The sequence below is a fragment of the Apteryx rowi genome, unplaced genomic scaffold, assembly GCF_003343035.1.
Source record: "Apteryx rowi isolate R43461 unplaced genomic scaffold, aptRow1 scaffold_18, whole genome shotgun sequence".
NCBI classification, from domain to species: Eukaryota; Metazoa; Chordata; class Aves; order Apterygiformes; family Apterygidae; genus Apteryx; species Apteryx rowi.
This window is the reverse complement of record NW_020448085.1, coordinates 4,581,149-4,604,076: the sequence shown is the minus strand read 5'-3', so window position 1 is coordinate 4,604,076 and position 22,928 is coordinate 4,581,149. Positions and strand designations below refer to the sequence as shown.

Genomic DNA, 22,928 nt, shown 5'->3' with positions numbered 1-22,928 from the left:
TGGAATAAAAGGCAAATCTGACCCCTCAGTAATAGACTCTGTATGTAAAAGCTGCAAAAGAAACGATGACTGATACTAAAAAGAATGCAGTTTCATTAATACTTAGACTCTGCTGCAGAAGCAAAGTCTGACAATACCACTGAAAAGACATTTTACATGTAAATCTCCTTTACTTTAGATATCAGACCCACAAATAATATGTTGGGGTAGTTTCACCCCCAGTCTCTTGTTCTTTCATAAATATGACTGTAAATGGCCTCATTAGTCAAGCCTAGTTATAACTATGATGTTGGCATCTTTGTGGTTTTTATAAACAGGAACTAGGTTTGGTATTTATTTTCTGTGAACATATAGGAAATCACTAAAAAGTGTTGCATTGCTTAAATGTAAGTATATGCCTAAATGTGTCCTGAAACACAATGTGATTTCTTGAATCGGGTCTATCAACTCTGATTCTGCCATGCACAGCCTCTTTGCCCCTGTAACGTGTATGCTATTTACATGTACTTCTGTGTCCCTAAGAGAACCTTAGCTGCTGTTCTGTTTTTCTGCTATGTCCATGGAGTCCTTTCTAAAAACCTAGTGATTGTGTGAATAGCTGTAATCAGGTAAAAAAAAACCCTTCCATACAGAATTGTGACAGCCAGGTTGGGAGGAATAAGGGAGGGACACTCTTCTAGCAATATGAGATCTAGTATCTGTCAAATCAACTATATTAGAATACAGTCTGGCACAAGGAACATAAGAGCAGTCAGACTAGAAGGGATTCCCATATTGGTTCTTAAAGTTGTCCCCCTGCTACTGTATACCATTACCATGTGCATCCTCTTCATCCGCTTACTGAGTTGTTTCAAATCAGTTCAGGTTGGTTTTGCCCCATCCCCAGCCTCCTTCCACCTATCTGTGGTGGCAGGATGTTCTAGAAACTCACTTGTCTTAATTTTCCTGTCTGTAAGCTAGGGATAAAGACACTGACCTCCTTCAAAAGGACCTATGAGATGTGCTGATGAAAAGTACTGTACAAGAATAGATATTTTTGTTACAGCTGCAGTGCTGTGTGAATGCTCTTACCATGTATAGGTGTATGTATACATGTCTAAATATTTATAGTACTTATTTAACTCAGAAGAACTATAGTAGTAGATTAATATCACTAGTTCTAGTCCTCATCAACAGATGACTTACACACATGCTTCAAAATATGCCTGTGGGTATTCTCACTCTCACCTGTGGGACTATGCACTTTCTTGGATTGAGCTGGTACGCTTGGCGCTTTGAGGGATCTGGGTACTTGGGAAGTCCTTCTTTTGGCTCTTCCAAGTCCAAAAATATTTTATACTCAAGTTTATTTATTAAGAACTTTGGTATGTGTGTGTGTAGGGGGGGTAGTGTTCCAAAATACAACACATAGGCTATAATTCCCCAAAGAAAGTCTCAAAGCGTGGCACTCCAACAGCATAATGTTTCTTTAGGAAAGATCTGTGGCATATATGGCGTCTGTGTCATGCAATGTGAGTTTATTATGGCAAGCCTGAATATTTACGGACTATGGGAGTGTTAAGTGATATATTTAAAAAAATAAAAATAAATAAATAAAACATTCCAGAGCTCAACAGAGAATTGCTAACTTAAGTCACTCCTCTTAACTTCGTTTTCTTTTTAATCATCTCTTATTACAAGCAGCCCTTCAATTGCTTTATTTGAAAGAAATTATAGAAAATCCAGTCTTTGGATTTTTTTGGCATATCTGTTTGCCAGCATTTTTCTCCTTGCTTGTTTTACCTTTCTCCAGTTCTAATCACTTTATTTGTGTAAGGTCTCCATGCAGCAACAGGGGAAAGGTTTTTGATTCTTTCTTTCTTTCTTTTTTCTTCTTTTTTTAATAGGGAAATAGCTTGTAAATTCCATCACGTTTTCAAGCTATAAATATTGTCTGGGGAATCTGAGGCAGCAAAATGACCTGGTTCTACTTACAACATAAGTGCCTAGGCTGTGAAATAAAGACTTAAAGCATGGTGCCATACTCCGATTTTGAGGCCAAGATGGATCAATATGGCATCTTAATTTGATCTTCCTTAAAACACAGGTTGTATTTCTTGCGTTGACATCTACTTTTTGGTAGATGACACCCAAACCTTGTATTATGCCATACAGTATTAACAATTGTCAAAGCCAGTGTATCCCTCCTTGTTCAAGATAGATATTACAGGGTGGCACTGTTGTATTTAACCTATTGCATGAAGTGTTGCCATTTTAAAGGATAACCATCTACAGTGTGTGATTTCAGGTTTTTTATTTTTGAAATAGAAACTGTTTATTTGTAAGGAGGTCACAGCAAACTTTGCACTAATTGTTCATTAAACATTACTGTACAGTGAAGTTATTCTCACTGAACATTTATTCTCTATTGAATACCTTTTTTCTGGTTATGTTTTGTTCTGTTAATGATCTCCAATTTTATTAACTCTTCATTTCGTTTTACAACCAGGTGTTTTTTTTTTGTAGGGATGATCATCTTAGAAATGTTCATCTGGTTGAAGATGGCTAGCTATAGCTCATTTGGAAGCCTAAATGGTCAGTCTTCAGTTAACCAGAAGTGACTAGCAGAATTTTTCCCTCTTAGGACCCTCCGTGTGTTTCCAAGTCTTGGAGCCAGGTCAGGGAAGTTGATGAGAATCTTTGTGTGGGCTTTGACCTTAGGGGTCTGATCAGTGACCACGACTGAAATACAAACTGTGAGCAGCTTTGGAACAGCTGCCAGTAGAGCACTGACCTGGCCTGAACAGCCTGTGGGTATCTGTAATGGTTGCTAATACACAGATGAATCTGTTATCTGTTCTGAATGGCTTTTACCCTTTGTCCACATAAAGCTGGACTCTCAGCTCTCTCCTTCTGCTGAGCCTGGCTCAACAGCACAGAGATGCTATTGCTTTCTAGGTCAGTCTTTATGGGAGTTTTATATGAATTATGGAATAGTTTTGTGAGGCCGCAACTGTGATTACAGGTTTAATGATGCTTTAAACAAACAAAAATGTAATGACTTTCATCAGTGTAAAACAGGAGCTTCCTGCAGGGAAACACCAATAAATGTGACTTCACGGCAGGGGTACAGACCTGGCTGGCAGCCAGCAGTAATCGGCACACCACGTAGACCTTGTGTGTTAACTTAATTATAGCACAGCGCAAGCAGCAGCTAGACAGTTTGCTGTGAGGAATCACTGCCTGCATGGCACAAAGTCCATGCATTTAAAAGTTACCCATCTGATCCATGGCTTTAGGTAGTGAGAGGCTGGGACTTTCATAGCCAGCTCAGCTCAGTGCTGTGGCTCACAGCAGTCTCATTTACTGACCTTTGTCAGAGCCCCTTCAGGGAGACTGGTGAGCAAAAGAGCCTTTGAATAGCAGTGGGGATACTTTGTAACCTCTCCTATATAACCTCTGAACAGTTTATGCTTTCCTTGCCACTACTGATCCTCAGAAATTTGTCAAAGGAACAGATACTTCTGGTGCTCTTTGCAATGCAGATGGTGATCAGCCACCATGACTCCTTTTCTTTCCATCTTATAGCTTTGGTGTACTTTCTGCAAATTCCTGGAAAGGGGCAGCAATCTCTTATTGACTTCAAAATCATTTTCAAGTAAGGCTGCATCTTCCCTGCACATGTTTGACTGGCATGTGGAATGGATATTTGTGGTTATGTGAGTATTAGTGTGACTACTGGGATTCTCTGTATTTCAGTAGTGATTAGGAGCATCATCTTAAGTCAGGACACCATGTGCTGTACATTCAGGAGAAAAAAATAGTTGCTCTTCCAGAGAGCTTTTAGTTTGGAAGATATTAAAGCAAATATGTCCAGAAGGTGAAAAATGACATCTAGTAGTTGTAATAGGATAGCTAGAACCTTTCTCCAGGAAAGATCCTGTCAAGCAGGAGAATTTTTACCTGTGACTGTGTTAGTACGAAGGCCTTAGTACTGAACTCCCCTCAAGGAGCTGCTTTGTCAGCAGTCACATGAAGAGATATGGAGCAGGGGAGGATATGGAAAGAGCAGTTATCCTTATACTTCCATAGAAATGTGTGAGATACAACACTGTAGAACAGTCCTGCAAGTGTCAGCCCATTAAAGCTGAATCCTGAGGTGATTCTTCAGTAGTCTTTATGCTTTAAACAAGCCATTAGCTTACTTAGCAGTTGCTCAGTGCTTCAGCTGTACACACAGACTTTCAGTACCCTTTATGTCTCTAGTCAGGCCAAAAATATCACGAGAACAAATGCTTTACTTCAAGTCTCTTTGGGACCCAGAAGTTCATAGACGGCTAGGAGAAAGGGGGAACCAACCCAGCCTTTTCAAAGCTGGAAGCTTGTCTTTGATTAAAGTTTAACAGATGATTTGAGGAATTAGTATGATAATGAATATTCTAGGTGTGATTTTGTTCTTACTTGCTTGGTGCTGGTTTGACACCTGAGTATTCCATTGAGTTTAATGATATTTCTGCAAATCTTTTTTGATTGAGGGAGGCTCAGATAGGAATTGCTGGATGAAATTCTCTGGTTTGTGTTATGTGAAGGTCTTGGCTATGTGAAACTTGTCACCCTAAATCTGTAAAAATGTGGGTTTCACGGAATAGTTAAGAGGAGAATCAAACTGTTTTATTTCCCTAGCCCCTGAATTTAAGGATCCCACCACACTGGCTATTCATTTATGATCTTAGCCTGTGTAGCTCTGTGAGGTTAGTGTTATAGTCTCTGTTTTATGGTTGGAGAAGTAGAAGTTCTGAGCAATTGCACATCTTGCTGAAGATCGTATAACAGGCTGTTGGCAGAATGGGGAGTGCAACTCATAATCTCTTGACAGCAGTTCATCAGCATCTTGGACTTGCCCAGAGACCCTTTTCCCGAGAAGTTCATTCAAGTAAAATAGCAAAGGAAATGTATGACTGTTATGTGGGTTCACTGTTCTGTGAGCCTAATGCATTCTGGAAGGAAAGGTGGCCAGAAAGTCCTGCCAGACGGCTTTGGGAGACATTTTTGCATTTCCAGAAGTATCCAAGTAGCACTGGGTTTTAGGCCATGTCTGTACTGTGTAGTGGAGCAGAAACAGTTAGTCTGTGTGTCTCCTTGCACTGGCACAGCTCTACAAGCTTCCACAAGCTAGCTCAGAGATCTCCGCATCACATTCCCATTAAGCAGTGTATTTATACTCTTGTTGCCAATGGACTTAGGCTCCCAAATCTGAAAGATGTTTTTGGAAACTGTTGATTTCCTGCCTGCAAAATGAGAACTCTGACCATTCTTTTGTCTGTACTTTCTGTTAACACAGCAAGGAACAGGAATATAGTTACAAACTCTGGATCCTGACCTCATTTTGGAGTCTTTACAACAGATAATTGTCTTCTATGCTATCTGCAGTACTAACTAATTCACTTCCAAAAGAAGGAGCCTTACAATCTTATTTACTGTTCTGTTTCTCTTTCTGAACAATTCTACTGATGACTTTTGGTTAAGGTTGCAAATGTATTTATCTCACTGGTATAAGTTTGCAAATTGCTCTCAGGTGTTCTCTTTGGAGTCCACATGATTGCCTTACCACTGTGCTGTCCAGAGCTTGACAGCTCACAGGCACAGACCATATTCCCTAATTATTCTTGCAAAAGGATAAGAGCAACTAATGCTTGCCTCTGCCCCTCACAGAGCTTGCACCTGCAGTATCTGGTATTTGTATGTGTTCTGATGTTTCTTCTAGGGATTTGTGTCGTGTATGGAAAGGTACCGAAGAAGTGCGCAGGAGCTGTATGCTTCTTTGTACAAGAATCACGTACAGGTAAAGAACAGGAATATCATGTGACATGTCTGTTTGGAAAAGCGTCCTTTTCACATCTTTTGGACTACCTCGAGAGATCAGACATTTCAGAAGTGAGATGAATAAAATGCCTGTAACGGGCATAGTGGGAATTCTTGGCCCAAGAAAGATAAAAACTAATAAGTCAGTACTCATTGCTGGCCTCACCACTGAAATGTGATGTGCTTTGTGAGCATCACAAAGGACTCAAGCTCATAGCCAGTAAAATCTCACAGGTACATTTCTGTTTCAAGATTGGCCATCAGGGACCAACAAGTTTTTCATTCTTTGAAATACTCACTCCTCTTCCCTTTAAATTGACACTTTACAGGGGAGAGAGAGGGGTCTTTAGACTGTGCTTTTGGTGAACATGTTTGTTGCCATTTGGCACAAACAGCTTCCAGGTAAACCTGAAGTGGGTAAATCCGAATATTGATCCTTGATGCTGTTCTCCTGGCTCACTGCTTTTGAGTTGGAAATCTAATGAAAAAGCCATTTTCAAGGAGGGTTGAGATTACTACATGCTCATGGTTGTCGCTGTATCTTAGTCTGACTTACAGCATCTTCCAGTGGTCAGTGGAACCTGTGTTTCCTGGGTCAGCAGTGCTCCCTCTGGTGCAGTTGCATCTGGCAGGTTGGGTAGATCCCTTTGGATCACTGTGGTGGTGCCATCGCTGGACACGGTAGCAGGAAAGTGTGCAGGAATGACACAAAGTGGTTCTGTCCCACAGATGCTGCAGTGTGGTTACAGCAAAGCAGCCAAGGACTGGATGATACTTGAGGAACAGCTTTTCTACAGAAGAGGCCCATGGAGGGATGCATCACGGTCCTTAGAGCCACGATGGATTCTTGACTGGTATGAAGGGCCTGCGCGAATGAGGAGGAGGATTCAGCATGCAAGCACCCGAGCAGCAATGAGACTAATAAGAAGTGAGGTAGGAAGCACTTGCTGGGGGTGCACAAATCTGCAGCTCTTGCCGATGACTTCAGAACCCCCTCTTTCCTCTGATTCTCATCATCTGACCCTCAATATGTTGTGCCATGTGTGGGAAACCACTGAACCCATCTGCTTTCAAGGGAGTAAGAGGATCTGCAATGTGTTTAGCAGCCACAGAATGATTTTACCTCTTTTGTGATATAAGATCTCCCTAGATAGGTGAGAGTATAATGCAGCTGTGCTATCCTGCTTGTAATATTTCACAGGTACAGCACTTCCCAATGTACCGAGCAGAGTCCAGTTAGAAGACTGCACTGTCCTGTTCATCTTAAGCATATTAGTGCTGCTAGAACTGGTAATGATCAAAGAAGGGGAATTTGAGTGGTTTGATCTAGGCATTGAACTGTTTATGCAGGGTTTTTACTACTGCTTGTCTCTGTAGTATCTGAATGCCAAATCCTATCAGCCAGAAGCTGAATGACTTAGTGTACTTTTCTCAAGAGGTTCCAATCTCAAGGACATTTTCAGTTCTTACATGAAGCCTGGATTATGCCAGTTTTCTGTAGACAGGGTTATGTGATTTTTATCCTGGAACTGACTTCATTCAGGGTCCTCTTTGAGAAAGATAGTCACTTCCCTTTTGCTTAATTGTTGACATTTATTCCTACATTTAATTATTCCTTTGGGTCCTTTCAAATGTATTTATTTGACTCTCCAAGGCATTTATTTGCAACATAGTTCTAAATCTGTGCTGTGGTCTGTAGCAAGGTTCTGTGTTATGTTTACCTGTCTACATATTCCACCTTGGTCATACCTGTTCTCTTTTCAGGTTCTTCTAGCAAACAGAAATGAATCAACCCTTGCTGCTGAAGAAAATCCAGGTAAAAACTTAAGGTTAAATTACATGATAGAAGAGGGTGGACACAAAGAGCCAAAGAAAGAGTTGGAATTAGCAGGTGGAGCTCTGGGTCAGAATTTAGGCTAGGGAGAAAAACTTACTATCAGCATTCTGGTTTAAAAGATCACTTGAAGATTTTTGGACAAGACCAGTGTTATTGTTATAGGTGACACATCAACTGACTTCAGAATTTGTTGCTCTCATGTTGCCGCTGGCAAGGTCTGGAAGCAAAAAAGCTAGCTTGAAATGATACACTGGACATCTAGAAAGTTCCCAAACTGCTAAACTGCAGGAGGAAAAGTGCAGACTCCCCACTTCTTTTGTAGACACTTTAGTTCTCCCTCTAAAATACTATTTAAAACCAGGTGATATATGACTCAGGGAAATCGTAATAGGAAATGTTGACCTTTCAGGAATATGGATAAAACAGCACAGAGTGGAAAGAAAGAAAATTAACATGTCATATTGTTTTTCAGGGTTCAAAGTGGAAACATATTTTTCAAAATATGATCATTATGTCAACATTTTTCATTTTCCAAGGCCAGGTTTTCTATTACATGAGACATTAAAAGAATGAAAGAAGAATGGAAATATGAAATATAGTAGAAAAGTTGATAATTTTTTCACAGGAAAAAAGAACATTGGGAAAATTGAGTTCAGGAAATGTCAGTCAGGTCTCAGGCTGTGGATTTCAGCCACCATTATGGCTCCTCCGAGTCAAGCTTCTAGTGTACGCTGCTGGAGACATGCAGTACTGTTGTATCCTTTTTACTGTGATATGGCCTAGGAACTACCTGAGAATGGAGTCCATTGTTCTAGGCTCTGAACAAAAGCAAAAACTATGTAATCTCCCCATCAAAGTGCTTGCAGTCTATGTCAAAAGCATAGTATAAGGCTAATCATGGTTGCACTGTATGTGTGTCTGTACAGCACTGCATGAATTTGCAAAAGTTGGAGTACATCTTGGGCAAGTTATCAGTGGATTGTCTCTCCTTGGGTTCTTTTCAAGTCCTACTCAGTGGATGTCCCCAAAAGATTACCATTTTCAGTTCTTCCTAATTTCGTCCGAGTATTTTAACAGCCTCTTTTTTAATTATCTGACTATTAGATAATCAGCCCAGTACAGTGCAAAAATGGGAGTAAATTCATTTGATCAATATGTTTGAATCTTCAGTGATTATAAGAATTTGATTTAAATTATGACTGAGTGCAGGGACCTGTTTTTAGTTCCCTGAACTAAGCATCCTTCTGTAGCAGTCACAGATTTTACTTCTCTCTTGCCTGGATTTTGCAGATAAATAATGCTATTTCCCAAGGTAGAACAGATTGGGTGAAAGTCTAAATTGCAAATGCTTTTGGTGTCATCCGGCTGCCACTAAAACTGTGATTTCTTTTATATTGATATAGGAGAGCTGACGTTAAATGGAGCAGAAAGGGAGATGGATGAGAAGGGAATGGATTGTAACCAGCTAACGTTCTTCCCTGCCCTGCATGAAAGTTTCCATTCAGAAGATTTCTTGGAGCTGTGTGTGGAGAGACAGATTATATTGCAGGAGTTTGCAGACAGTGAAAAGGTACTAAGATGAGCTGGAGAATTTTCTCTGGGGAGATAGCATTTTAGAGGGCGAGTTGGATGTGGAGGCCTGTCTGTTCAGTTTAAATTTTGGATCAGGTGGATTCAGTCTACAGTAAGTGTCATCAATACCTGTTTCCTTAGAGCACTTTCAATTTTCCAGCCTCTGTGCAAACTCATATAAAGACTTTTTCTTGAAGAGCATATAACACTAACTCTTTGAAGAAACCGCAAATGTGTTGGGCATGTGTCCAAGGGATTCTGCTACCTGAGAGACAGTATCCTCAGGTTTTGCCTAAGCCATGGCAAATTCTGAGAACCTGAGCTTCCTACCCTGTTTCATTGCCTGAGCAGTGCCTGGATCCAATTTGTTTATCATCTCTGGAAGTGTGTGACAATTTTGTATAGGTGCTAGTTCAGTGACGTTTAATATCTCTTCCTGCTGAATGCCAGTTAGTGTTTTTTCTTCTTCTCATGCCTTGTTCTTCTCCAGCTCCCTGTAAGTAGTGGACAGACTCTTCACTCTAAAACCACAGAGGCCTTCCCTGCATCCTGTTTGTCTAATGCTTCCATAGTGTCTCCTCCAGTCAAAACAGTGCTGGTACTTCCTTGCTCTTGTACTGGACTGGATACCCTTCTCTTAGGATTCTTTCCAGCATGAGGAAGAGGCAGGTACAGGAACAGTAGGAGGATGTGAGCTATGGAGTAGTTAGGGGTGGCTCTATTAGGGAGACAGTAACTTCTGTCTGGTGTTCTCAGTTTAATCCTTTTTCTCAAAACGCAGCAACCTGCTCTCACTGCCTGGTTAGTCCCCACAGTGACTACTCAAAACCAAATCCTTGATGTTGGATATACGCTGCACATAGCTGTTTTCCCTGGGGCTGTGAGAGGTTGTCATGAAGAGTAGACCTGGCCTCATTCTGTGATCTTTTGGAGTGTACCTTTTTCTTCCAGTGGTATCTTTGCCCCTGTTGGCCCAAGAATTAGCATCCCATGGTGGAAGGCACGGCTTAAACTTGAAGCATACAGATTTTGCTATCACAGTGCTTTGATGACTGCATGTAGAAATAGACATTTTATTTTTATGTCTCAATATCATTGCCAGATTTTCTTGTCATTTTGCCAGTGTCCAGGGATCACATTCTTGTTCTCCAGCATGATGTTTTTCTCATCCTATTAGAGCTCTTGGTACTCTGTATGTCTGTACAACATAATTCATTCCCCTGTCCCTCCTCCTTTTCCCCCACACATACCTCTCCCCAGCAGAAGGAGACAAGCATGACTATGTGAGGCATGTTTTCTGTGTGCTGATCTCATTTTGAGCCTTCAGGCTGTCTGTCTCTTCTCCATGTAACTCCACAGGAAGCCATCAAAAATGCCAGGCATGTTTTTTCCAGCAGCAGTCACCATGTTGCCGAGCTGACAGAAGTATTAAAAAAAGCAGTAGGGGGTGACATTAGCTGTCCTGTGCTCACTTAGTGCGCTGCGGTCCTGCCTTGTAAATGGCTGCCTCGTGAGCTGTTTGAGCTGTTTGCACTTTAACCAGGCAACTGGAACCATCTTTACCTACTGCACTGCACTGAGAAGTCATTGCAATGCTTTGGCAGCTGCTAGATTGATTTCTGGAACACAGAGACAGCCCTCGTCTGGAAAGTGGTTGTTGTTTTATAATGTCACCCAGTTCTATTTTTTTGCATTATCATTAAATAGGCACTTCTGTACATATTCAGATATGTGAGATGGCTTTTTGTAGAAGTTAGCAGATTGAATGTTGGTGACATTGTCTGTTGGCTCAGTGTCCATTTCCAGCAAGTTAAATCAGGAGAACATGGGTGCAGGCAGGGTATTGTCATGCTAATATCATCTGGTCGTTTGTTTTATCTTGCTTGCAGGATAGAATACAAAACCTTTCTAGGCATGCCTGTGAAATAATTTCTGCTGTCTTGCCCATCTCACCTGCACCTGCACAGTCCTATTGTGTCTGGGCTATCCATCCCATTATCCTCACCTATGTAGTGAGTTCTCAGGATTCTCAATCTTATCTTATTTCCTTCCCTCAGAGAGTCCTAGTCTCTTCTTTGAATACACCCTATACCAGATGTGTCATTTCCAGTCCTTCAAGGCTCTGTACTGTTCTTTCCCTGTTTCTTTACCTACTCTGCACCAGTTTCCCCTAGTCCTCCATCAGCTTTCAATGATCTGCTGGTGCCAGATCCAAAAGCCAAAAACCTTATATGCAGTGCTAGTGAAATGCAAGATACAGAGGGTCATTGTTGTGTTTTGACTCTATGGTGGTGCATGAAAAGGAGGTGGATGATAAGAGGAGCCATAGGCACGGAGGAGCGGTTATGTGCATGTGATACGGTGATGTTACGCAACATGTGCTCCTGCAGAATTGTGCAATAGAAATGCAAATACGAACCTGTCCTGACCTAATCTATCAACTTGCCAGCCAAAAGCCAAGTCCAGCCCTTTAAATAACCCTGGCTTACTAGACGAGACAGGGAGATTGGATTCCTGTATCTGCAACCTGAGACCCCAACTGCGAGATTGCTTCTCTGATCTTTACCAGCCTAAAGTACTCCTGCCAAGTTGTTACTGTGCAGTTAGCATCTTACAGATGGAGAAGGTGTGGGAGGCTTGTGGAGTGATTTTGGTGTAGAAATTCTGAATTTCAGAGAAAAGTAAAGCTCTGTCTGCCAGCAAGTCATTCAAGACAGTAAGAAATCCAAGCAGCTGGGGTAATGAATCTAAAGTTAACAAGGGGGCATGGCCTAGCAGAAATCTGGGCACAATGCCTTTCTTTAAAGGAGGGACTGGGGAGAGCACAGGAGATGCCAAGGACAATAATAGAAGTGACTAGCATAAATCAGTTAAAGAGGGAGCAGGGTGCATGGCTGGAGGAAAGTTGCTCATTGAAGAATAGGTACAACTGAAGGAGGGAGCAGCTGCAAGATTCTGCATCTGGGACAGGCAGAGCTGCCCAGCTCTGCATCTGCTTGGCAGAGCCAGTGTTTTTAGGGGCATTGCACATATACCTCCCAACTACACAAGGCACCAAGGCAGAGTGTTTTCACAGGAGTGCTGTTACAGTTTATCCCAATGCAAGGATGCAGCAGTAAAGCACTTTACATGTGCTGAAGTGCAGCAGGGACAGGGACTAGCTGTTGTGATCAAAGTAGGGGTTAGGAAGCCAGGTCCTTGGGGCAGTCCATTTCCCCTTTCTGTTCTTCAGTTTTCCCTCCTTCCTCCTTGCTACAGGAGCAGGGATTGTAACAGCTGCCCTACTGCAGGAATAAGCAGTGCTGAGCATTAATAAGAGTTTGCAATGCACTTTCAAACTAGAACGCCCAAAGAAAGGCAGGGCATTGCAGATGATTTCTACTGCGACATGACTTGTCCAGGTGTTCTGCTGGAGTAGAGGGGCTGCTGGGAGCCCCTTCCCCAGCCCACCATCATGGACAGTGAGCAACTAGGTGCAAAGGGCAGGGTCATGCTGTAAGTGTCACATAAAACCCAGAGTACCTTCAGCCAGATCTCTGCTCTCCTGGATGTGCTCTTTCACCATGACACTTAGTGCTCTGGATACCTCCATGTACTTCCCCCCCCCCGCCCTTGACACACACACACACACACACACACACACACTCTCTCTCTCTCTCTCTCTCTCTCTCTCTCTCTCTCTGCTGCTGTTTCTTAGGTGATCACCTTGATGAAGAATGTCTTTGACTTGTAAGGCTGTAGCTGCTGTCTGGATCTTTGCAGAGCTCTTGCCACCCTCTGGGGCCCTGACTGCCACCTCTAGTTAGCACAGCTGATCCCCTAACAGTCCCTTTCTGTACAGCGATGCATTGGGGAGGGAGCAAACTTTGCTGTAGTTATTCCTGAGAGTCATGGGAGCTGTGGGAAGGGCATGAACTTGAATGAACTGATCTAAGGGGAGATTTAAAGGCTCACATTAGTTTTTGGCAGCATTTTCTGTTTGAGAGGAGCCTGGAGTGAGACAGAGACGTCTGGGTGTGCAAGAGGTATGAGCACAATCCTATTAGAACTGGCTTCCAGATGCTATCATCAGCTAAGGGATGCCAGCCTCTCAGGCTGGCGATGGGCCGGGACAGATGGCAGCTTCCAGCATGGAAAGCAAGGACAAAGAGCAGTCCCAGTGCCCATGAACATGTACAAGACAGGAACCTTCTTCTTCCACCCCCGCTTCCTCCCAAATATCTCATATCCTTTCCCTGCAGCATTTGGGAAGTTGTTAAAACCTGACATCTGCATGCTGAAGGAACACGTCCTGCATGGGGTTTCTGCTCTAGTGGGTGCTGTGAGGGAGAGAGGGTGGAGGAGACTCACTGGCTGCTTGCAAGAGAAGAATGCATCTTGGATCTTCCAAAGCAAATCTGTGACCACAGACCTTGTCCCTGTCTCTGTGGTGATTGCATTGGTTTCACTCAAGTCCCAGAAAAAGAAATTTGAACTGATGTTTGTGACAGCTCAAGCGTGACCAAACTTGACCCTGGAGCCCCTACCATTAAAGACTAGGTCAAGTGGATTTGATTTCCTTTGGTCATTGAGCAGCTGGGGAGGATGAAGCAACCTGTCATGTATTCTTAAGTAGTGATTAATGAGACGCGTGTGCCGCAGTTTCAAAGTAAGATGATTCTTTAACAACAAGTAAACTAACAGACATTGCAGGAAAGGCCTTGTGAGTGGCACTGAGGCATGGACCTGTATGGTTCTCACTTACACTGATAACACGTATCTGTTTCCCTAGCAACATGGTGGAAGCAACATGTTTTGTTTCATGTACTCAGAGTCATTTTAAACTCTGTGGCCCTGAATGACGCTGGCCCAATTTGATTGATAGGTCCTTTGTAGCTGATGCAGTCTGGGATTCCTTGATGCACAACAGAAAGGGTAGAAAGAGTATGGGACTATAGGTTTCATCTCAGTGATTCCCGATACAGCATTATCTGAACGTCTTGCTTTTATGAATACCATGCAAAGTCTTTGTAGCTTTTGCTTTCTGAGCAAGTGACTAGAGAGGACTGTGAGCGTTTATAGAGAAATGCAAGATGTGGCAGTGAGGAGGAAGAAGGGGCTTGAATTCAGGAAGTCCCTAAGCCACTGGTTGCTGAGAGGGTACATTAAGAGTAAAAATCACTCCATCTGTAGCATGTTTCTTATACTCTTTCCTTAAGCTTCTGTTATTGAGATATAGGATAGCTGTTAGATAGACCTCTGAATGGACCTGGAGTAGCCATTCTTGTGTCCCCATTCTGTAAAATTCTGTTGTGTGACTAGGAGAAGAGTGTTCTGGTGGCATGGTTTTGTGATTATAATTTTCTTGCATTGTATTTTTGCCTGGAGGAGCCGTACTATGCTGCTAGAATCAGTAGAAATATGTGGCTAACCTCCTCGGTTGTTTTTGAAAATCCTGTAAGGGCTATTTGCATCTTCGGCCATGTAATTCCTTTGGAAATCTGGCTCCTGAATTCCAGAGTGGGTATGCTTTTATGGCTGTTCTTTTAAATGCAACTAGATGCAATTAAAAACAACTGTTCTAAAAAATAAGAAAAAGGAAGAAAAAACCCCAAGCCTGTAGCTTTAATTCCTTCATACATCTGAATGAACAGAGCAATCAAGAGAAGCAGGACCTTAGGCAATACCTTAGAAGCTAATTATTCAATTATTTTATGTCACCTTTGCATCACTGATTAATGATTCTAGTAGCTGATAAACTGGATTCTGTTCTGTTTCAACAGAAAAGGAAAGTTTTTATTTAATCTATGGTAATTTCAGGCTGACTGGTGTTTCAGATCAAGACCCTGTTGGTACAGGACTGTCCTGGTGGGGGTTCTCTAATACACCTCTTTGTCAGATCTTTATTAGTCACCTGGAGTAAAACAAACCCTGTGCTCCAAATGGAAAGAACTGACTCAGCCCATGGGCTCTGCTATTTATAACAGTGCAGACATATTTAATTCTGTTGGGGGTGATAACATGAAATGAAGAAATGGATTTGGCACTAGTTACTGTTACTGGATTGACAGTGCAGGAGGCAGCATATACTTGGGCTTAGAGTTTCAGGTTTGAGAAAGAGAGGTACGTGCTTTCTCTCATTCCCCCAACCCCATTCTCTTTTGCAAGCCTATTAGTGTGTCCCAGTCCTGCCTCAAGTGCAGTCCCAAAGTCCTTACTTGTCCCAGACCATGCCAGTGGTCACCAGAAGGCCCACTTCACAATCCATGTGCCTCCCAGACACATACACATGATCTCTGGCATGTCTAGTTTGAATTTCTCACTTGGGGAGCGTTTCCAGTACAGCTCTGAGACTGTGGTATTGCAGTGCTCCTGCTATGCTGGAAATACTTTCTCTCTCAGGCTGATCTGCATACCTTCCATCCTGCATGTTGTGCAGCCACCTTTGTCCAGGACAAAGCTCCAGGAATTGTAGGGTTTGACTGCTGTTGCCTGCTGCAAGGTATCTAGGCTATCAGCTGGAGTTCTTCTAGTGACGTTCAACCTGTCTCATGATATCAGGCTCTGCCCTGGTCTTCCCTGCCTGCCTCTTCTGCTCCCAGCCCCTGCTAGCCTTTCTTCTTATGTGTGCTGTTTTCTAGCAGCAGTCAACTTTATCTCCTGCCCTGTGCTCGCCATTGTGCAGTTTCATACTCTCCATGCAGCTGAAGAGTTTCCACTGGAATGGAAACTCCACTTTGCCTGATTGCTATAACTATATGGTTAGAGAGTCAAACTGCTGGGCCTGGTGCCTTCACTGTCTACAGCTTATGTCAGTCTGAATAGCAATGTTATACAGGAGAGTTGAATTCATACTAGAGCTTTTAGCTTCATTTGTATGTTAGTCCCACTCCTGTACAGCTTTAAGACTGACCTGACTGCTTTTGAGCTTTATCCTGTGTGCTTTTCAATACCGTGTCTGTGGTTTGTGCTGTCCCGTATGCCCATTCCTGCTGGCAATTTGCTCTTCCCCCTTCATATTCCATACTGAGTCATGTCCCTGATCCTCTTCTACCCGGCTTTCTGTGTTTTTCTCTGCTCTGTCCATCCCTACCCATTCCCCTTCACCCGCACTTACCTGCCTAGATCTACTTAGGAATCTCCTTTCTTCTCATTCACTCTGCTTTTGTCTGTCCCTTCCTCCTTCTGTCTGCCCAGAGGCCCCTGATATCCATATGTGCAACTGAACAAAATAATAAAAAAAACTTCCAGAATTAAAGAGCTAAATAGTGTAAAACTGCTTTTTCACACAGAACAGAATGCTGGATTTGCTGAGGTAAATTTCTTAGAGGTCTGGATCTCAACTTTCTGTGTCCATTTAGCTATTTTACACAGCTGCCTGATACTTCAACATTCAGTTACCTTCCATTTGGGAAGAAGCGATCTTTCTGCTATTTAATTACTTCAGGAAGCCCTGTGGTTTGCTAATGTGAGCAGAATTCCTCAGTATTCTCAGTGCAAGCGTACATGTCTCTAACCACATAATGGTGTGCAGGCACTCAAGTTTGGAGAGTCCTGTGCTTGGCATGTCCCTGCAGAGACAGGCATTCCCATGGGGTCTGCAGGAGAGGTGATTGAAAAATGCTAGCTTCCTCCTAGAAATAATTTGGAATGAAAAGGGGAGGAGAGGGGAGAGATTTTCCTCAAAATTTCCCACAGAAATCTTCCAGATATTTTTATATTCACAATGAAACCATCCATCTGTTCCGACCCCATCCACCACAACTGGATTTTAAAATAAAAACCCCATTTTGTTTGTGAAAAGGATTGCTTTTCAGTAAAAATTTGTAAATGTAGAAACAGTATTTTTATTTCAATTATTTATAAATACATTTAATATTTATGTCCCTTTTAAATATTGATCAAAATAATAATTGCCCTTCTGAATTCCCATTTCATACAGTTTTCACTCTGGATTGAATCTAAAAAGAAAAAACTTGTAATAGCTTCACCAAATTACGCTGGCATCCAAGACTAACAGCTTGCATAACAGTGCAGGTCTGTTTCAGCTGCCCTGTGTCAGCCTGCGTGCCTCTTGGGTTGGAGGCAAGGAAGATTGTGGGTTTGTTTCCAGAAACAGAGTGAAGTAGGAGCAAAGACAGAAAGCAAAGTAGACAGACACGCGCAGGCTCAGGAGAACCAGACCTACTCTTTGTAACCTCATCATAGTAAGATGGAAACTTCACATAATTTACCAGAAGCAAGGCTAACTCTGGGACCATTCTTGCATTTGCATAAGGTAATACAGGGCTCCTGTTCTTAAGATATTTAGCAGAGTATGATCAAAATCATTGAGTTCTTAAGAGAATAATAGACTTTGTGATACTTTGCATACTTGTCACTCAGTTCTGCCCAGAACATTGGTCAAGGTTTCTGAACAATCAGACTTCTCCTGTCATGTAAACATCTCTCGGATCTGGTCCTTGCAATTTGGAATGGACTCAGCTTGCAAAATTTTACATTCGCATCTGGATTTTATATAGTTTAGGAATGTTGTGATTTGCAGGGAGGAGCTTGGCAGCAAGCAATTTTCTTAGTATGTAGAATAGTGTTTTAATGTTTTGGAAATGTTAATATCCTGTATTAGTATGAATGTTTGAAGGGATTTTTGCAAAGAGAATGTGTGTGCTCCATCTCAGGCTGGGCTAATAGGATGGTGATTAGCTCCTGCCTCCCTCCCTGGGGATATGGAAGATACTGGTTTAAAGTCGTGGTCCAGATTGGCTGCAGCAGTAAATTGACCTCGATCCTCCCAATTGACTACACTAACCACTGGACTGTTTGCTCTTTTGGAGCTAAGTATACATAGGAGACTGAATAAATAGACAGCAAAAGTGAGTATCTTCATGCCTCTAGATGTTGAGACAGCTCTTTTCAATGAATTCCTGTTTGATTTTAAAATCCAAACTTGTGCTTTAGTTTTCCACAGCCCAGACAAGTGTCCAAGTCAGTGGTCTCTTCTAGTCTCTGTATTGGTCTGTTTCCCTTCTACCCCATCTCCCAGCCATTGAAACTGTTCCAGATGAAAGGCTTTCTTTTCTTTATCAAAACTGGTCAGTTCCTAAGAAAATTTTCTGTGAGCTGGCATATACCACTGAAGAACTATTTTGCTGAAAAATTCCCAGCATGTCTTTCTTGTAGGTTAGAAATTCCTCTAGTTTAAGGGCCGAGTTAATTGGCTCAGGAGGAAGAAAAAAATTACATGAGACCTAGGCTCAGTCTTAGGACACCAGGGGAGTTTTTTAGCTATTCCAAATGTTTAACTAAGTCTTTATTTTAAGACAATTGGAATCACAGATTCATGTATCTTGACTGGCTTCCTGTATAATACAGGAAGGAAAAGTGCTAATGCAAGGAATGCTGTATTATGGAGCTTTTAAACCATTGTATGCTGAGATTTCCATACATTGTATGCTGATCCAACTGGCCATGGTGAAATAAATACCTGGAGTATTAGATTCTTTCCTTGTTCATTACTCACCAGAATCCCTTTGCAGGATTTTTTTCAAGCAGATTTCACTGGAATCTGGATGAAAGTATTTGCCTTTTCTTTGTATTCTAAACATATATACATGTTCACACATGCGCGTGTGCACACACACACACACGTGTGTGGGTGTGTGGTTTTGTTATAACAGGATGTATAACTACAGCTTGCCATGTGAAGCTTCCATTTAAATGAACTGAGTGCGTGGCTGCTCAGTTGTTGTGCCAGAGGCAGCAGATCCCACTGGATATTGGTCAGGCTTATGTGAAGTTCCACTGAAAAGTGCTGATCCCAGGTGCGAGATATGAAGAAACTTGCCCAGTTACTGGCTGCTGAACAAAATACAGATTTGTACAAAGGCTTTAATAGCTAGATGGCTGTTTGAAGCCTCTTTTTGTTTGTCCCAGCAACATTCCTGCTGCGTGTTTGAGCATGGCGCGTGTGTCTGTACATGCACCAGTGTTACCCATTTAAAAGTCGTTACCATCCAAGTCCTGTGTGGAGGCAAGCTTGCAATGATTTTCCAAAGCACAGATTCTTCCTTTAACTTAAGGATGATGCAAGCTGACAGGATGGTGTGGGAGATGCTGTGCAGATGTACCACTTTTTGCATCTCACCACCATGAAATATAAAGACTTGCCATTATGAGGTACTTTTGCTAATGACAGGATGGTATTATTATTATGATACCAATACTTGCAATTAACATCCTCTGAGAGCTGAGATTTATTCCATGGAATGCCCCTAGTTTTCTGTATGATCCTGTGTAAGTCACTTCTTTCCTCAGTGCTTCAACTCCCTGCCCATGTAGTAGGGGTCACACTTGGCTATCTTACAGGGTTTTGTAGTACTAACTTCTGTAATATTTGCAAGCTCCTCAGGTTCTATAGTGGTGTTGCTTAATACAGCCCTGGATAGATAGGGAAGGGAGAGATTTACTGGGGGAGAAGGGCATGAGACCCTCCCGCTACCACTGAAGCATGTGCTGCCAGTCACATGGTTATTTTGTGGCTGCATCCCCGTAGACCTGCCAGTTAAGATGGCAGCTGTTTTGGTACAGAACATAGATCCTTCAGGATCATTGGGTCTTGCTCCCCGTCACCTGTGTTACCCACTCCTGATTTCAATATTTCTGCTTCTGTACTAGGTCACATTCAAGTGCTCCGTGGCAGTTGTGCAGGGGCACACAGCATTGGAAGGAGTGCTGCTCTTTGGCAAAGCGCACTTTTACATCTGTGAGTGTTTTGTGTTATCCCCATTGGAAGAGGTCTCCTGTACACGGCACTGCTTGTCCAGGTGAGTCGTTCTTTCCTCCCAGGGATTTGCTTGGTTAACTTTGGTATTGGCACATGCAAACTTAGGACTCGCACAGACTTTGGGAGATATCAAGAGGGATATTACCACAGCAAGAAGATTGCAGTCCTTTCCATCTGTTTGCAGAATTGTTTAGTGTAATCAACTGTAGGTGCCTAACCAGGGCTTTGGAGGGGCAACAAGGACTCTCATCTCCAACAGATGGAGATGGTGGGCTCAGTCTAACACATACGTTGCTTTTTTTTTCCAATTCTTTTAAAGTGTTGTTAATGTTTCTTTCTGACTGACTCCCATCTTTTATTCATATGGAACAGTCATTACAAGAGCCTTTAGGATCATTGGCTGATAAGTTCTTGTTTGTTTCTCCAAGATATAGAGAATCGTAATTAATATTTGGCACACTGCTATCATCTTTATGACTCATGATTTATTGATACTGATCAATATTGAAAATGGGTCTGCCAGACTCAGCTCTTTGCTCATACAGTATGTTCATGTGCAAAGCCCAGTGGGACTGTGAGTAACTCAGTGTTTTTACTCCCCGACTGTCTGTTCTGCATCCAATTCTTACTAAATCCAATATCAGTCAATCTGATCAGGTGACTTAAGGATTGATTGGACTGGGACTGGTTGTTTTTCTAAGGGACTTGCTCACTGTAGATAGGCTGTAGATAGCACTTGGAGTACATGTACTCACCTGAAGTAGTAATTAATGGCTTAATTATTAGTTAATTAGTTAGTTATTCGACCTTGCAGATCTCTTAGTGTTCTTATTGTTCTTTAGAAAGATGTAAAAGATTTGCATGTTCATGAGGGTCCTCCTGATCTTTTTTTCTTTTCAAACTTCTTTGTTTTTCTTTATTTTTTCCTTTTCCAGCATCAGTGATCCATTCATTTTCAACTTATGCCATAAAGATCATGCTGTGGGAGACCAGAGGTGTTCCCGTTATTCATATCATGACATAAAAGAGATTCACCTGATGCGTTTTCTCCTGCAGGTAGGAACTAACATGCTCAGTCATTTGAATGAAAGCTGCAACAGCAGTCGTGACATGACTGAGAACTACTTGCACAATTTCTACTTAGGCTGCTGAGATTTCATTGCTCACGTCTCAAAACAGTTTTGCTCCCATCACTGCTTCATTAGCCTTCAGTAATACAAACTCCTTCCTGTATTCATCAGAGTGCTTAAGCACCCTCTCTGGAGTGGTTGGCTCATTAGTTGTTAGGCTGATGATGTTCTTCACAGTTTATCTCAATATTTTTGAAAATAAGTCTTCAAGCCAATTTCCTATGTTTTGATCAAAGCTCCCAGCAGGTGTCTGGTTTCCAGTAATACTCAGCTCCCATAGACTTCAGTAGATATAGACGTCAGCAGACTATAGATATGTGTAACCCGTATACTCTGAGCCTTTTGAAATAACTTTCAGGTTGTGCATGTGAGTCAATTGTGAATCATAAGTTTGAGCAGAGGATTTGAGTCCTCTGTGCTTTCAGCTGCAGTACCCAAAAGCTACTCGTTACCAGTGGCCCTGGACTTATTTAGGTGTGTCTGGTTTGGACAATTCTATGATGAGAATCACAGAAGAGTCATAGGTGGAGCTCCTTGCAGCACCAGAGCCTGTACTTGTTCTAGAGCATTTTGGTACAGGCTAAAAAATAACTTGCAGATTTTGTTTGACAAAAATACGGAATTTTGAAGCAGCCATAACTTTTACCTGTTAGGTGGAATCTATTTTTGGAAGAATGGGATTCAACAGAGAATTAAGAAATCATTCAGAAAATTCAAAAGATGGAGAAGATAATGCTGATAATGGTCTTATGTCATGTAGTATGGCAGTCATCTGTGACTCATCCCTATTTTATTTTATATTTAATTATGTATGCAAAATGGGCAGTTTTAGTAGATGAGATCTGCTTCAGAATATAGTATGTCCTAGTGGTTAGGGCAGTCTTCAAGTATATAGGAGCCTTAAATTCTGCTCTGAGTCAATGTATGAAGCTTATTTTCTCACATCATCAATAAGCAACCTGAACAACAGAACTGTCACCTCTTCCTCTTGCTCAGTTTTGTGGATGGCTTCAAAGTTGCCCATGGAATCTTGCCATCTGTTCATATATTTGTGTATGTGTGTGTGTATGTGCTTTTTTTTTTTTTTTTAATAAGTGAAATGGAAATGTCCCAAAGTGAAAAAATGGAGATGAGTAAAAATTGTCTTTGAAAGGGCCTGCTGATCTCCTGCTCATGCACGTAGCCCAGCTCAGAGCAGAGCTCTGTGATACCACACGACCTGATTCTGTAACGGTAGCACTTGAGCAGGCTTGGTTTAGAAAGCTGAGCTTTAGAGCAAATTCTGCAAGCTGTTTATTGCCATAGCTGCTCTCATATCACCTCTCTGCTTTATACTGTGTTTGTAGATCTTGTGGGGCAGTTGCCATTGTTTTTTTACTGGGTTTGTATTGCATCTGCCACACTTGGATTGAAACCTATGTCTGGGTTCCCAGGCACTACGAAAAAGAAGTATGGTTGCTTTGTAAAAATGACTTCATTTACCATCCGCTCTTTGTGTCATTAGCTTTCTCACCTACTTAGAATCTAACGCTACTAGTGTCTTGTAAATTACACTGAGATTTCAATACAAAAATGCCTCAGAAGAGGCAGGAGGTGGTGGGTGATGGGACCAATGTCAGGAGTTTGGTTTTGCTTCAGAAAAGCATTTGACCTCCTAGTCAACCCAACAGGATCATTCTTACTGTTTGAGAATGGGAATGTTAGGCCCATTTCCTGCAAAGAGCGCTGAGCATACTCTTCACAATTGCTACAAAATCAAGGCCTTTGTGTTTAAAGCCCTGAAGAA

The 22,928-nt window shown here is 42.0% G+C and overlaps 1 protein-coding gene across 1 annotated transcript in view; it reads left to right on the top strand.

The window, feature by feature from the left end:
• The window catches only part of LOC112963865 (WD repeat- and FYVE domain-containing protein 4-like), a 147,452-nt gene that overhangs the window by 82,418 nt on the left and 42,106 nt on the right, over nucleotides 1-22,928 (top strand). Inside the window, exons 42-47 of the mRNA XM_026061309.1 lie at nucleotides 5,744-5,821; nucleotides 6,571-6,774; nucleotides 7,606-7,657; nucleotides 9,082-9,248; nucleotides 19,904-20,052; nucleotides 20,948-21,068. Coding sequence (XP_025917094.1) covers nucleotides 5,744-5,821; nucleotides 6,571-6,774; nucleotides 7,606-7,657; nucleotides 9,082-9,248; nucleotides 19,904-20,052; nucleotides 20,948-21,068 — 771 coding nt within the window. The remainder of the gene's footprint in view (nucleotides 1-5,743; nucleotides 5,822-6,570; nucleotides 6,775-7,605; nucleotides 7,658-9,081; nucleotides 9,249-19,903; nucleotides 20,053-20,947; nucleotides 21,069-22,928) is intronic.